General features: G+C 31.4%; 1 protein-coding gene across 1 annotated transcript in view; it reads left to right on the forward strand.

Annotated features, from left to right (window-relative positions):
• Positions 1-14,462, forward strand: part of LOC132752546 (uncharacterized) — a 30,828-nt gene extending 16,366 nt beyond the window's left edge. Inside the window, exons 18-26 of the mRNA XM_060742880.1 lie at positions 4,735-4,968; positions 5,260-5,490; positions 5,646-5,745; positions 5,993-6,201; positions 6,382-6,489; positions 7,029-7,238; positions 7,833-7,940; positions 12,822-12,939; positions 13,628-14,462. Coding sequence (XP_060598863.1) covers positions 4,735-4,968; positions 5,260-5,490; positions 5,646-5,745; positions 5,993-6,201; positions 6,382-6,489; positions 7,029-7,238; positions 7,833-7,940; positions 12,822-12,939; positions 13,628-13,731 — 1,422 coding nt within the window. The 3' untranslated portion in view covers positions 13,732-14,462. The remainder of the gene's footprint in view (positions 1-4,734; positions 4,969-5,259; positions 5,491-5,645; positions 5,746-5,992; positions 6,202-6,381; positions 6,490-7,028; positions 7,239-7,832; positions 7,941-12,821; positions 12,940-13,627) is intronic.
• The last annotated feature ends 1,315 nt before the right edge of the window (positions 14,463-15,777 follow it).

Here is a 15,777-nt window from a genome sequence, read left to right on the forward strand (position 1 = left end):
CATTTAACGACAGAAGTTTTAGTACCGTTGGTCCAACTCTCTGGAATAAATTGCCTCTGTATATAAGACAGTCTTCGACTTTGGACATGTTCAAGAAAAATGTCAAAACCTACTATTTTAGAGATTTTTACGCATTGTTTTAAGATTGTGATTGGGCTGTAAACTGATAGAGATGTGGAAATGTGTTTGAAATTTTACTGAAATAACCATTAATTTTTATTTTCTTTTAAATTATTTTTTATTGTTATTTTTTAAATATTTTTTCTTTTTTTAAAGTTTTTAATACTTTATATTTTACACGGCTGATTTCTTTAACATATTTTTTTGTAGTTCATTTGCCATGCATATGTGTTGTTTTTTTTTATCTATATGTACATACTTTTATTATCCCTTTGTACAACGCCATTGAATATGTATATAGAAATAGGCGTTTAATTAAATAGAACAGTTTCAGTTTTTTTTTTCACTTTATTCCATGAAAACAAATAAATGTCCTCTTTTTCTCATTTTATTAAATCTTCAAGAAAGCGGAAAATTGTTGACAAAGATCCAAATTAAAAAACGTTCAAACCAGCGCTTATACTTTTTGAAAACATAGATAAACTACTGACAGAAAGAACACGGCTGACATTAAAGATGCCTTCAAACTGTCTACTATGATATTTTACACATGAAAAAAACTCTCACTCAATGTAAAAAGACATCTTCACAAAATCACATTTCATAAAGGTATATCGTGTGCAATCCGACTTTGATATTGTATTACTATAAAGCATGAACATTTAGATATAGTATGATCGTTGCTGGCACTGTAATACGACGATATGATTGGTGCTAGTACTCCATTACATCAGGTATAATTCAGTATTAGTGCACCAATACGAAAGGTATGATTTGAAACTACTACCCCAATATGAGTTGGTAAAGTACCTAAATACGACAGTTATGATTTGGTACAAGTACTCTTATATGATATTTTGATGTAGTACCCCAGTACGACAGGTAAAATTTAATACTTGTGCTGAAAAATGACAAGATGACTAAAAGAGCTCGGATACCGCAGATATGATTTGGAACAAGTCCAAGATACGACTCATTATTTGTTATTAGTCCCCAAATACAAAAGGTATCCTAGGTATGGTTGGTACAAGTACCCTAATACGACAAGTATAACTGGTCCACCCGACACGACAGGTATGATTGCTGTGTACATCAATACGATAGGAATCATTTGTGCCAATATCCAAATACGACAGTTATATCTGGTGCCCATACTTCGACATGACTGCTTTGATTGGTGCTCAACCCCTATTCCGCAATATGATTGATCTGGCAAAGAATTTTAAATCCAATTAGATTGTTAGAAATGATAAAAACTGTTTTAATGATAACACTTTCTATGAATGTTTTCAATGAAAAAGCGTTTAATTTTAATTGTATTAAACAAGTTGGTGTCTTTCTGTTTTATACTTATAGTAAATCTCATAATAATAATGATAATTCAAACACCAAGTGTGTGGATGTTTAGAAACTTTATAAGGTGTATACGAGGAATGATCGTATGTTATATTGATTATCAGTCTTTTGTTAAGAATGACACGTAAACAGATATTGCTAATATAAAGGAGTGTATTCGAAATTTCCTAAAATATAGGTATACACATAAGTACCCCAACTCTAGGAAATTTGTATAAAAAACCCGTCCAAAAAAACCTCTGATTAAGCCAAAACAGTTTTTTTTGTCAGTTTTGATTGTGAATTAGATCTGGAAGACCATTTCTGCAGGTTGGATATTGGAGTACTTACTTACTTACAGTGTCGTTAAATACATGTTATTTTTCTACCCGCACTTCTACTTCCTGGTCACGTGTATAAAACATGACCTATTATCTAACCATGTTAAGTAGTTACATGATAAACAAATATAAAAGCAAGCGATGATTTTGATAATAATTATATATCTAATGATAGATAATACAAAGTAAATGGATTACTCAGCTTTAAAATATTTACGTATATTAACAAATAAATACAAGAGTCAATAGGAAAATCATGTATTATTGAGATATTCTGCGTAATTGGACACATTAATCAATATTTTTAATAAATCTGAACTGACTGATCATTTTCGACTTGAAAATGAAGATCGAAATAAAACAAGGAACAATAGCTGAGACTAAGGTAATTTCTTTTATTATACATTTATTGATAATTTATGTTATCTATATCAAAACATTGCCTGTAAATGTTAAATAAATACAATACAAATCCATAAAAATGTTTTAGAGTTTTAACAAATTGAATTTAGTAGTACAATTTGAGTAGGCGTTTATTTAAAGCATCAAAAGACCAGCTGTCTATTGTGCATTTTACACATACATATATTATTTGATATAATTATATTAAATCAGATCAAATTAAGAACTCGTCTTTCTTGTCCAGACCTGTTGGTGAACTTTACGACATTGTGGTTCTAATTTGTATAATAGAAGAATTTAGTTTTAAAAATTGTAAAACATAAGATAGAAATTAGAGTCTAAGATAAGTTTACACGTGCACGTTCATTATATGTACTAGATATATACATGTATATGATATAATTGTATTTTCTCACAAAATTACAAATGCACAAAGGTATAAATAATTTCACATGTGATTGAATTTTAAAGAAAGCATTGTTAAATTGTCATAAACAATATTAGATATACTAGCATGAAGATAAGATCGTGATGATAACATATATTTAATAACAGAGTACTTGAATGTATTGTTTGAATGTACATGTATTGTTCATGTATATATTTGAACAATACGAATTGTAGTCGTAAATAAATATGATATCATGTAAACACTTATGACACGCAATACCCTATTGTGTTGAAATGAAGTTACGACTGCTTTTTTTTTGTTTTGGCAAAATGAAATAAAACGTTTGTTTTTCTTCTCAAATAACTATTGTCACGTTTAACATAAAGCTAAACATTTGGTAACGTTTGGTACTCTTAAAATATCCTTTTCATTGTGAAATTTAAAGATAAATATAAGAACTCAAGTCATATACATAAAACATGCCTTTATTTAACATTTTCATATTGTAGTGCATATTTTTTATTAAGAGTGGGGTTCAGTGGAACGTCCCCAGGAAAAAATTGAATCTGCCTATTGTATGATGGCTACTGGTGCATTTTAAGGCGCAAATTTTAAAAGACATGTTTCTACATTTTCCCAGAAAATTTCACAATTTAATCCATGCAAAGCTTTCACTTATTGTAAGTAGGAATGGTTGCTGTATAATGTACTTTTTCAATCCCTTTGAAATGCTTATCGGCTAATATTTTACTTGTATTATCTAAAGAAAAATCCGTAAATAAAGGACTATATCGATGACCAGAGAGAGCCTTTATTATGAGGTTATTATACATACTGAATTCCATTCGTTGACAAAATTATATTGGAAGAGGCGCTAGCCTAGTCTGATATAGGTTTTGCAGCTGTTAACGAGTCCAATGGAATCAATATTGTTTTCAACCATGTTTAACGACCTCTTTATTTCAGACCATTTTTAATTGTTTTACAGAACTTTTTTCTTCAATGACAATAAGGATTTGATATGGATTTTGGACTCTCAAAAAAGAAAACGAGGCTTAAGGTGATTCCGCTTTGTCAGCCATGTTTGTTTTCACCAAGTCTTTCCAAAGTGAAAGTAGGCCAAAATTCATGGCTGACAAAGCCGAATCACCTTAAGATGGGGAGTGATATGGATTTGATATGAACCTTTCGGACTCTGGAAATGAAAACATGGCTATAAGGGTGTGGTATGGATTTGATAAGGCCTTTCGGGCTCTGGAGATGAAAACGAGGCTAATTTGATAAGATTTAATGCAATAATGATTTATATTTGATTATCTCGTGGTGCGAATACTGAGGTTTTATTCGGTAATGTGTGAAACAGATACAGTTATCTAAGATAATAAGCATAGATATTCAAGTTGCTGACCTTTACAAAGTTGGTCTTGTAGATTCATTTAAACTGCTTGATCCTTTGACATTTATACGACCTACTAATCGGCGGTCTCCGCAGAGTCGACCGTCCCCAAAGACCCTCGGAGACTGTTGACCTGTAGAGAAATATACCTAAATTACATCGGAATAAGCATAAAATCTGAATTACTAAAATATCTATCGTCTTGAATACTTTGTCATTTAGTCTTTTTAGGTCATATTAATTATGTTTAACAAAAATGCGTAATCAACGGTCTCCGGCGGTCTTTAGAGATCGGGGACCGTCGATTATATATAGTAGCTATGATTTTGCAGTAAATCCACAGAGGTGCTCTTGTCCTAAGCTTGGCATATTCGTCTACACTGTCAAGGAATGAGGTATTGAAAGCATCTTCATGACTCCTGATTATATAATCTAAACATGCAAATTTTGTCTTAAGTTTGATCTTGACGAAAAGATTCCCCGCCTTTTTCAGTTTTTGTGTTCTATGTAGGAGTAAATTCAGAAACAAAGAAAAAAATCTTATATCAGGGAACCTAACATCCAAATTATTTATTTGTCAACCTTAACTTGTTTTGAATTGCCATGTAAAGTATTATAGCATACCAAATTTATACATGTATTTATATACATTTAGGTATTGTATTGTTGTAACAGGTGGATGTTATAGTGAACAGTTGTAACCTGAAACATGTATTTATATACATTTAGGTATTGTATTGTTGTAACAGGTGGATGTTATAGTGAACAGTTGTAACCTGGCTTTGATGTTAGATCATGGTGGTGCATCGAAATCATTAGCTAAAAAAGCAGGTCCTGACATTCAGGTGGAAGTTTCCAAAACATATCCTAATGGAATTTGTTTCGGGGATATTGCAGTAACTAAGGGTTACAAGTTAAACTGCAAGGTGGTTTACCATGTAGCGTTGCCACCTTGGGACTCCGAATCATTTAATGCTTCAGAGGTATTTATATACATTATACCATCAGATAATAATGCAAATAATGATGATTTACGTAATACTTCGTTTTCTTAACATAATATACACTTGCATTATTCACGGATAACAGCAATATTTAGTTTTTTTCTATATAACCGAAGTCAAAAGTAAAGAATCTGAGTTCATAAATGGAGTTAGATAGTATCACTCCAAGGTTCTATAAGGTAAATACAAAACTGTTTTAAACCACTAAGTTAGACTATGAATGATTTTAACAACTGAAACATGTATCAGAGTATATTTTTCTCAATACAGATATTATGTGTGACTGTTTGCGCGTGCCTACAGCGTGCACACGCGGATAAAATGACGTCAATAGCATTTCCCACGTTAGGTTGTGGATTCCTCAATTATAATCACGACAACGTTGCACGCACAATGCATGATTGCATAGCATCATTTGAAAGGGAAACGCCCTCTTCAACCTTAATGCGTTCACTTATTGTGGTATGGCCAAAAGGAAAAGACTGGCAACATATCAAACAGGTAAAATATCATTTGTCAATTGGTTTATTCAGGCGTTTAAAATTAATTTGGACCCTTTCAGAATAAGAATTGCAGTATTATATCAAATAAAATCATGTCCGATTTCATAATTATATGGTTTCCAATTGAAATGAAATAGTATTTGAATTCTCTAGGTGTTCGAGCAGGAATTCAGTACAGAACCAGGAGTTGTTGCGAAAAAACATCACCAGAATTTGAGACAGTCTTTATTACAAAGGAAACAAGCACCAAGAGGTAAGAATTGGCACAACTTTAGGATCGATATGAGAGGTGTTTATCGGCTATTTAACACCGGTTTTCACTTTTGATTCGACCACGAATTTTGAATTGACCACGAAGGCCGTATGCCTTAGTGTTTATTTTTTTCGCATCAAAACGACACATTTCACAAATCAAGACATAATTGATAGAATTATATTGTATTTGTTTATCCGAACGCCAACGGAATGTTTGAAGCATTATCTATTTTCTTTTTTTCCAGATTTTTTGTCTACTTGTGTGCGTGAAACAAACCGAAATTCTTGTAAAAAGGTTTTAGATTGTGGCCATATTTGCGGAGGTTACAAGAAAGAGGTTGTTTGCCCGCCATGTTTACAGGTAGACTGTGTTAGTAGTGACGGGCACCAGACCTCGGAAGATGACTGTATTATTTGCTACACAGATCCTCTTGCCGCGGCGCCGATTATCATGGTAACTATGATTACAAGATAATAAACGTGCTTATCCAGCAGTCCTTATATGTACTTTACGACGCATCGTTAAAACTATGTATGGAAATATATATTATGCATGGCATATTTACGAAGTACTAATCCGATCTATAATATTTCTGTTACTGGCTATACGAGATTTTGTATTCTTTTTTTTAAGCTAAAATGCGGACATTTATTTCACTTACATTGTGTGAAAAGAATTGTACAGAATAGATGGGTTGGCTCGAAAATCACTTTCAGCTTTACGAGATGTCCTATTTGTAAGGTATAACAATAAAATCTTTTAAGTTTTAAGTCATTTTACATAGTTAAGGCGAAGCTTGGTTTCTAGATAAATTATTTAAATATTAAGAATATTTCATATTCGTGAATCATAGAATAATTGCATTTGAATGCATTATGTATGTCATTTTTATTATAGTTAAAACAGCTTGGCAAATAAACTCGGGTAAGAATGAAATTATCAGGTTTGTGTTAGAATTAGATCCAAGGGGCCATATTGACCATATACTTCCTAGGTCATACACTACTCAAACTCATGTTTTATCTTATTTGTGATACCAGTATTTGTTTTAAATAAGAACTGTTAATAAGATTTGTATTTTGTGTTAATCCTGTATTATAAGGTTTGACTTGATACTATGATGTCTATCACATAGTAAGCATTACATGAAATTATGTACAAAGATAGGCATGTTTTGCAAGAATAGTTGTTTCTTTAAATTTGGCATTATCATGATTTTTTTTATATTTTTTTAGTCAAATTTATGATTAACTGATGTTTGATATATTCTCTATTTTCAGGAATCTATCGAGCATCAAGAGTTAGATAGATTATTGGTTCCAATAAAAGCACTGTACGATGACGTCAAGCATAAAGCAATGTTGAGGTTACAGTATGATGGTCTGGAAAAGTGTAAAGAAATTACAAATAGAAGTAGCAAGTATTATGGTGATCCCGAACGGTTTGCAATGGATAGATACATTTACTACCTCTGTTTTAAGTGTAAAAAGGTATATTTTGCCACATTATTTTGTAGAAATAAACTTAACAGTTTTGACTCAAAATTGACTTTTTACATGGAAGTAAAATAACATGCCAACTATTTCAAAGACATTTATTTACCGCAATCATTTTTTTGAAAATTTAAACATAAATGATATTCTTTTAACTGAAAAAAAAGACTGGATATATCCTTACAGAGATAGTTAAAATAATGACTTTTAAATGCTATCAGTGTAGAGCCTTGACATTCTACCAATCCAAACTCTATCTTATTGGTCGCACATTTAATAAAATATAGGAGCAAACATCGACAAGAGAAAGCGACGCTCGCAGAACGCAGCCACGGACAAATTAAACCACACATACAGAATGCTACCTTACTGGAGATTGAGGAGGCATCTCAATACTAGTATGTCCAGAAACAACATGTACTGCATGCCAAAGTCCGTGCAGAACAAATCTATAAAAACGAAATAAGTACAATGTATATAAAGGTTTTACTAATGATTCTTCATATGCAGTACCTTAATGCAACGAACTATTCTATCCTAAATCTATGATAATTGAAATGTGTAAAACAAGTAATACTTCAATTATTTAAGGCATATTTCGGTGGCACAATGCGAACAGAATGCGGCAGTGAAGAAGACCAATTCAAACCCGAAGATCTAATTTGTCCAGAATGCCGTGGTCCCAGAAATAGAAAGCAGGTTTGTTAACATTTCTTAAAATTAAATGTTTATTTTTAAAACATTCTTCTTCTTATTGACCAATAAGTGACAAAGGTATATAATATTCTGATATCTATCATTGTTTTCAGAATAGAAGTTTTTAATTTCGACACTTTACTAATTCATACAAAATATTTCCTAAAGCGACGTTTGACTTGAATGACAAAAACAATGCTAGCGATTGCACAATTCATAAAGCTTATAGTTTATTTTGTAAATTGTAACAGGTGTTGGGGGTTGAAAAGGTTCTGTACTAATATATATATTATCTCTATAAATACTGTTTATAATGTTGTGGAATACAAATGTATACAAGTGCACAATTATTAGCTATATACAATTTACAAGCGGAATTTATTTGTTATTTTCTTTGTGGAAAATTAAGATTTTTACACAACTAATTAGACCAGTGGACCATATGTGATTTTATGCCTAATGCATCTAAGGCATAAAGAACTGAACACGTATCAACAAAGGAGCAATATATACTGCATAAAAATCAATTTAATCCACCTATACTTTGACAGCGCTTTTAAAAACGGCAAGAATGCACCCCCTTTAAAATCCAAAATATTTTACTTGTTGCAGAATGAAGACTTATATCATGTCAGACATTGAAACGCAAATATGAATATAAGTGGCATAGGACTAAACTAACGAACCGATCATGACATTTTAGAAACATGGAGTAACATGAGTAAATAAATTGTCATGTACAGCAAATAAAATAACTTAGAAAAATCTGTTCAAAACAACTACATTTTCAGTGTTGCTACAGGTACATGACTCTATCAAAGAAGTAGTAAAAGGTTTCAACTTTAATCAGTTGAAATAAGAGACTTAGGTCTGATATAGTTTAATTACACAGTCAGTTCTCCAAACATAACTGAAGACTTTGAACCTGGTTAAAAAGTATCAAATTATTTTTACCCATATTAATACATACACGCACAAAAGATAAACATGTCACATGACAAAGTTCATGCATACGATCATTGATAAAGTAGCCGGACCTTGGAAAAAATCTGAAATGAAAAATACAAACCTGTAAGAAATATGCATGGCTAATGTACCAGTTGTCCAACATCTAGCAGCAAATCAATTTTACGAAAAGCGTCAGTTAAGGGTCAAGATGATATTATTCAATCACTGGCGAGGAACAACAATACTATTCTTATGTAGCATTTCTGTTTGCAACTTTGACACCAATAATTATGCAATCAGATAAACGAAATACATGTAGTAGGTAATCTAATTTATTACATGCTTTTCGGTGGTTTATAGAAATATATCAGTGATATAAATAGAGGATATTTGTTTAGTTCAGTGTGAGATCGGAATATATTTCACCGAGTGAGCACCAAAAGGTATATTTCACGAGTGGCGCAGCCACGAGTGAAATATGAACTTCTGGTGTTCACAAGGTGAAATATATTTCGATCTTACACTAAACTAAACTAATTTTCTTTTTATTATATACAAAGAAACGTTTTTAAAAGACATTAAACTTAATACTGAATGAAAAGCGCGCCAAATAATAATACAACGTGACGTCATTTACGACGTCACGTCATTAAGTTGGTTCCCAGTATTGTGCACGCTGGTATTTCACTGAAACAACGTAAGGGGCTTAAATTCAAAACAGTGAAATTATCAAATTGATAATTTCACTGTTTAAAACAGTGAAATTACCAGTTTTAATTCACTGATATATAGAGGATATTTATTTGTTTGTGTGCAAGATGAAATTTTATTTCATCGAGTGGGCTACGCCACTCGTGAGAATACTGTTTTTAAAGTTCACGAGATGAAATAAAATTACATCTTACACAAAAAACAGACAAATTTTCTTTTTATTTTATGCTTTAAAACAAGTTAAAACGAAATTTCCATAATTTTAACGTTAATATTAAAATCTGTTTCCCCCATTGAGAGCCCCATTCAGAGGGAATTTCTCATTAAAAACAAGAAGTCTTGAGCTGAGAAATAAGTCCGCCAATCAAGGTTAAATGACGGTGATATTTATTCATTTTATTAAAAAAATATGAATGATCGCTTGTTTTAATAATAAAAACAAACAATTCTTGTAGGAGAAAAAGTCCAACCATCCATCCATATTTCTGTTACTTACTGCGAATTTATATTAGACCTGGCTTTGTAAAATGTAAGCGGCAGCCATTTTTTTAAAGTTGTGTATTTCATGGGAGGAAAATAATTGTGTAAGATTCAGGAGGATATAATTTGGATTTGTTAGTCATACACCTTTTTAAAAGAAAGAAAACTTATTTGAGGATTGTAACAGACAAAAAATAAGTGTTGACAGAAGTGAAAATATTCAGAAAAGGAGCTAGGAAAATGGAAAACTTGGAAGCTTGCTAAGGCATTGTAAGGAACGCTTGGGTTGTTTAACTTATTTTACGAGTGATGGCTGTCAATGCTTTTCAATTTTTCATAAAGCATACGGCAGTTATTGCTCGTAGGATACTTTAATATGCCCAAATGTAATCAAGAGCAGTTTAGCATGGGGAAGGAATGTATTTTTCAGACAGTAAAAACGAAACAAAAAAAATTAGAGACGAAATTTTGTGATTGGAATTTGAAGAAATAGAAGTAAGTTTTATCTCTTTATTACTTTTGACATTTAAGTTATTTATCTATTTCAGCTTTGCTATTTTTTTTCAACAGCCTGATATTGTCAGAATTGTCAGTAAAAATAAAATTGAGGTACCACATGGGGAAAATCTTAAAAAAGTAGTTTTGTCATTGAAAAAAGTGAAATTATATTTTGTTAATTTTCACTGTGAAATTATCAAATATAATTTTCACGGATAAATCAGTAATCCACTGAAAAGCATAAAATAAATTTTTATAAACCACCGAAAAGCATGTAATAAAACTGGTTATTTCACTGTTTGAAACAGTGAAATTAACACTTTGATAATTTCACTGTTTTGAATTTAAGCCCCTTACGTTGTTTTAGTGAAATACCAGCGTACACAGTACTGGGTACCAACTTAATGACGTGACGTCGTAAATGACGTCACGTTGTATTATTATTTGGCGCGCTTTTCATTCAGTATTAGGTTAAATGTCTTTTTAAAACGTTTCTTTGCATGTAATAAAAAGAAAATTTGTTTAGTTTAGTGCAAGATTGAAATATATTTCACCTTGTGAACACCAAAAGTTCATATTTCACTCGTGGCTGCGCCACTCGTGAAATATACCTTTTGGTGCTCACTCGGTGAAATATATTCCGATCTTACACTGAACTAAACAAATATCCTCTATCAATTCACTTCAGCAAGTGACAGTTTAAAAATCGTGGACACTAATGAAAGAAATGTTTAACAACTAATACTTATGAAATCAAACATATCTCAATGATCGGTCTTAAGACTTCATTTCCAGTAATTAGCTATAGTATATATAAATAAGAAGCATAAACTTAATCGTCATTATTACGCCGACGACTCATGGTTATACATGTAGACAACGTTTCACAAACTGAGGCATTTAAATCCAAGTAGAATATATTTACGACATTATTCGACAATTCAAAACAATTATTTCATAACGAGATAATTCCTTTACCTGTTTCATATTGCCGGTAATAAACAGATTAAACACTAACATAACATAACATAACATAACATAACATAACATAACATAACATAACATAACATAACTTTTATTCGACATTAAAATTGTAACAACAAAATTAAAATCGATTTACATCAAATAGTGTAAAAGTGAGGCACGCGATTTTAATCAATGTATAATATATTCAATGCTGTTATCACTTATTATAAATTATGTATTTCCGAGGTTCCTACAATACAAATTACTCGACTACTGATGACAATTATTTATTCATTTATACATGTAGAATCAAGAGTAGATCGCGGCAACTATTTTCTCTATGTCATGCCAAACAATATTCTAAATAAGCTCCAAAAAGTTCAAATTTAAGTTGCTCTACTCATTACAAAGACCTAGAATTATGATCACATTGCAGCTGTGATAAGAGAGTTACACTAGCTATGTTTTCAAAAGTTTAATTTACAATTGCAAAAGACGAAGCTTGTATAAAAACTTGTAAGAAATGTACGTACGAAAACAAACATTGTAGAGATTCCAAGAACCAGAATTTAGGCGATCTTTTTATGAAACACTTAACTAGCACTGCTTGGGGGTAAAGCATTACCAACTTTCATGATATTTCATTTTTAAGCCTAAGACGAATATTTTCCCGATTTTACAACGATTTAACACATTTTTATCACCCCCACCTTACCGCCTTTCCTGGACAACTTTCAGAACACTGGAATTAAAACAAATATATTGCTTTCTCTTTTGAAATAATGAAATAATTTCCAATCATTATTTGAACAACATCACCACCAAAACAACAACAATAACAAAAACAACATCAACAATAACAAACAAAAAACGTAGCCATTTTTGAAATTTATTAACAGATGTACATGTGTGTTTTTTAATTGTTAAATCATCTTAACAATTGAATAATATATATATATATGTCCCACAAATGTATATATTTTTAATGGGGTTTTATGTTATTGGTCAATATGTTTTCACCTATGGTAAAATTAAATATATAGTTGATATATATAACTTAGTACCCCTTAGTTCTGTTGTTTGGAAATGTCATTATATGCCTACATAGTGGCATATATAAAAACTGACTGCATGAAATAATGCCACTCAACTCGGTCTTATAAATAGGCCCCGTAAGTGAAGATATGTGTGAATATAATTGATGCAGCACTTTTAAACAAATGTATTTTACAAAAGGGTGCTCAAATAGTTGTAATAATAATCACTTTATTCTATGTTCAGTTATCAGATGCAACTGTTGCAAAGGTTGTACATTCACGTGAAAATCGTGCTGCAAACAAAGTCATTAAAGAAACAACAAAAGCATGCCCGCATTGTGGAGCTCATACAGAGAAAGATGGTTTGTTTCTTAAAACTGACAATACTTTAAAAATAAAATATTTGTAATCTTTAAATAATTTGAAAAAATAATGTTTTGACAGTTATAAAATAAGGTACAATAAAATCATGTCTAAGATCGGTAAACTGTAAACTGGGAATATTTAAAAATTGAATAGTTTAAAAGAATGTGGATAATTTGCACATTCTTTGTCACAAAGATTATTTACATTTCGATTGTGAAAAGAAATGCTTCATTTGAACTTTTTTTCTACAACATTATGTTCTTGTTTTAACCAGCATCACACTATCCGATGCACTATTAAACAGTCAAACATGATGCAATAGGTTAAAACGAAATATTAAACAGTAGAGAAGTCAGTAGCATAAAACAAGAACTTATCTTTATCCTACCTAAAACGAAATGGCATTTAATAGTCATTTTACTTTGACTTAACGCCACACCTAGGTTGTCAGTTTCAAATGATATATATGCAGACGGTTCATCATTGACTGGAAGTTTCATAGACTTTGCTCATTATGCCTAGGCCTAGCTGCAAGTTTCTGGGGTATGAACAAAAACTAGGCAATTAGGTTTTGGACATTTTATGTTCCAGAAACAAACAATAGATACTCATTATCAAGAAAGAAAAGTCAATTAATTTTAGTTTAAAATGGAAACTTAGTCTATATCTTTGTTTTATTCACAGGTGGATGTATGCATATGACATGTATCAAATGTAAAATGGATTGGTGCTGGCTTTGTGAGAAACACTGGGAATATACGTGCCAGAAAAGACATTGGTTCGGCTAGTATACATGCAGCTTTGTGAGAAACACTGGGAATATACAAGACAGTTCAAAAAACATTATCATTAATTAACAACTTTCTAAGAAAACACAGAACTATCGATTTGTGTCAAAATGTCCCATTTTCATTACTTTGTTGGTATTTATTATATGTTGCTGAGATACATAGAGGATATTCAAGTTTTTTCTATAAATACATGATTTATTTTCATCGAGTGGTATGAAAATAAATATTTCATGAGTGGCGGTAGCCACAAGTGAAATATGGTAATTTTCATGCCACAAGATGAAAATAAATCATGTATTTATAGAAAAAACTTGAATTTTCTGTTTATTATATACATTTTTCTCTTTTTTGACATTAAAATTTGAAAGACTTTCCCTTAAATTTTGTGTACAGTGAGTGGCAGAATTTAAAAGAAAGTAGTCCGGCAAGACACCAGTGAAAATACGGAAAATATGTTTCACTGCAGTAAAAAATAAATTTTTACAGTGAAAATACGGAAAATGAAAATACGCATTTTATTTCATCAATATTTTTCAATATTTCATATATAAGTATATAATAAAGTCAGATATATAAAATATGCAAATTAAAGTTGAATCAAGTTATATGACTGGCATTTTGAAAGGTATGCAGGTTAAGAGATTTTCTGTCACTGAGAGTGACAGATCCACATTTTGCGTCTTAGACATTTATGTAAAGAATTGTAATAAATATTTAAGGATCTTTTATTCAATCTTGTATTTAACAATTTAGGATGGGTAAATATTAAAACATTTCCTTACGAAAAAAAAAAGATGAATATCCTCATGAAGAGATGTACGTGAAGTTAGCAGTGAGGAGTAAGTGCAATTTCTGCCCGTAAGTTCTATCAGTAACAGCAGTTTAACTTACAGCCGTAATACATCTATATTTGTTGCAAATACTAACAGTAGAGTACGTTTGTACTGCTGGTAATGAAAGATTTGAAAACCGCTTTTACAGTCGATTTTTATATGCCCGAAAGAATTTCGGGCATATTATGTTCTACCCCCTGGCGTCCGTCCATCCGTCTGTCCGGGCGATCATCCAGTCTATAAGCTTCATTCCTTCCATAATTTTAGTTAAAAAAGAGAAGAAAATCCCATAAACCGACTGGTTTATGTGGTAATTTTACTGGTTTATGGGGGAAAATGCCACATAAGGATCAAAGAAAAAAGCACATAAACCCCAATGGTTGGCACTTCCGTCCGTCCGCCCATCCGTCCGTAAGCAATTTGGTTTCCGGGGCATAACTTAAGTTCCATTTGGCCCACAATATTCAAACTTTCCGCTCAATAACTTAAGTATTAATCAACCTACAGCTGTAAAAATTTATAGGATGAACAGCCAAGTCCAATACATGAACCCTATTGATCTAAGCGTCATAAGGTCAGGGTTGCAATGATCTTTACACTGAAAATTGTTTTTTCTGGAGCATAACTTAAGTTCCAATTGGCTAACAGTGTTCAAACTTCATAAGATGATTGCCTTTATTGAATAAAAGATCCACATCTATATTGGGGTCACAAGGTCAAAGGTCAATATCAAATGACCTTGATATTGTTAACAGTTTTACAACTGTCAAACTTCATAGGATGATCACTTATATTGAGTACATTAATTATATGCCCTAAAAAATTTGTTATAAATGTTATACCCCTGGCGTATCCGTCGTAGCATTTTTACTTACAAGATAACAACTTGATGGTGATGCTTTGGAAACAGCAACTGTATATATATGAAGGTTCTTCAGCTATAAAGGATTGCTTTGTGAAGGAGGTAATACTTTATTTAATTCCCATGTCTTACAAATGATTCATCCTTTCTAAGAAAAAATATTTTCACGCATATAATGCTCCACCTAGCGGTGCTCTTGATTAAGCTATTTATAAACTGCCGCTGTAAATAACATATTATTGTTATCGTTTAATTTAAACAACAAACCCGACAGTTGAATTAAACATGTACATTTTTGTTTATAAATCTTAAGACCCTGAGTCTCTGCTATATTGTATAATAAGAGAC

This window comes from Ruditapes philippinarum, unplaced genomic scaffold (assembly GCF_026571515.1).
Source record: "Ruditapes philippinarum isolate M1 unplaced genomic scaffold, ASM2657151v2 ctg2461_1_1_1_1, whole genome shotgun sequence".
Classification (NCBI taxonomy): domain Eukaryota; kingdom Metazoa; phylum Mollusca; class Bivalvia; order Venerida; family Veneridae; genus Ruditapes; species Ruditapes philippinarum.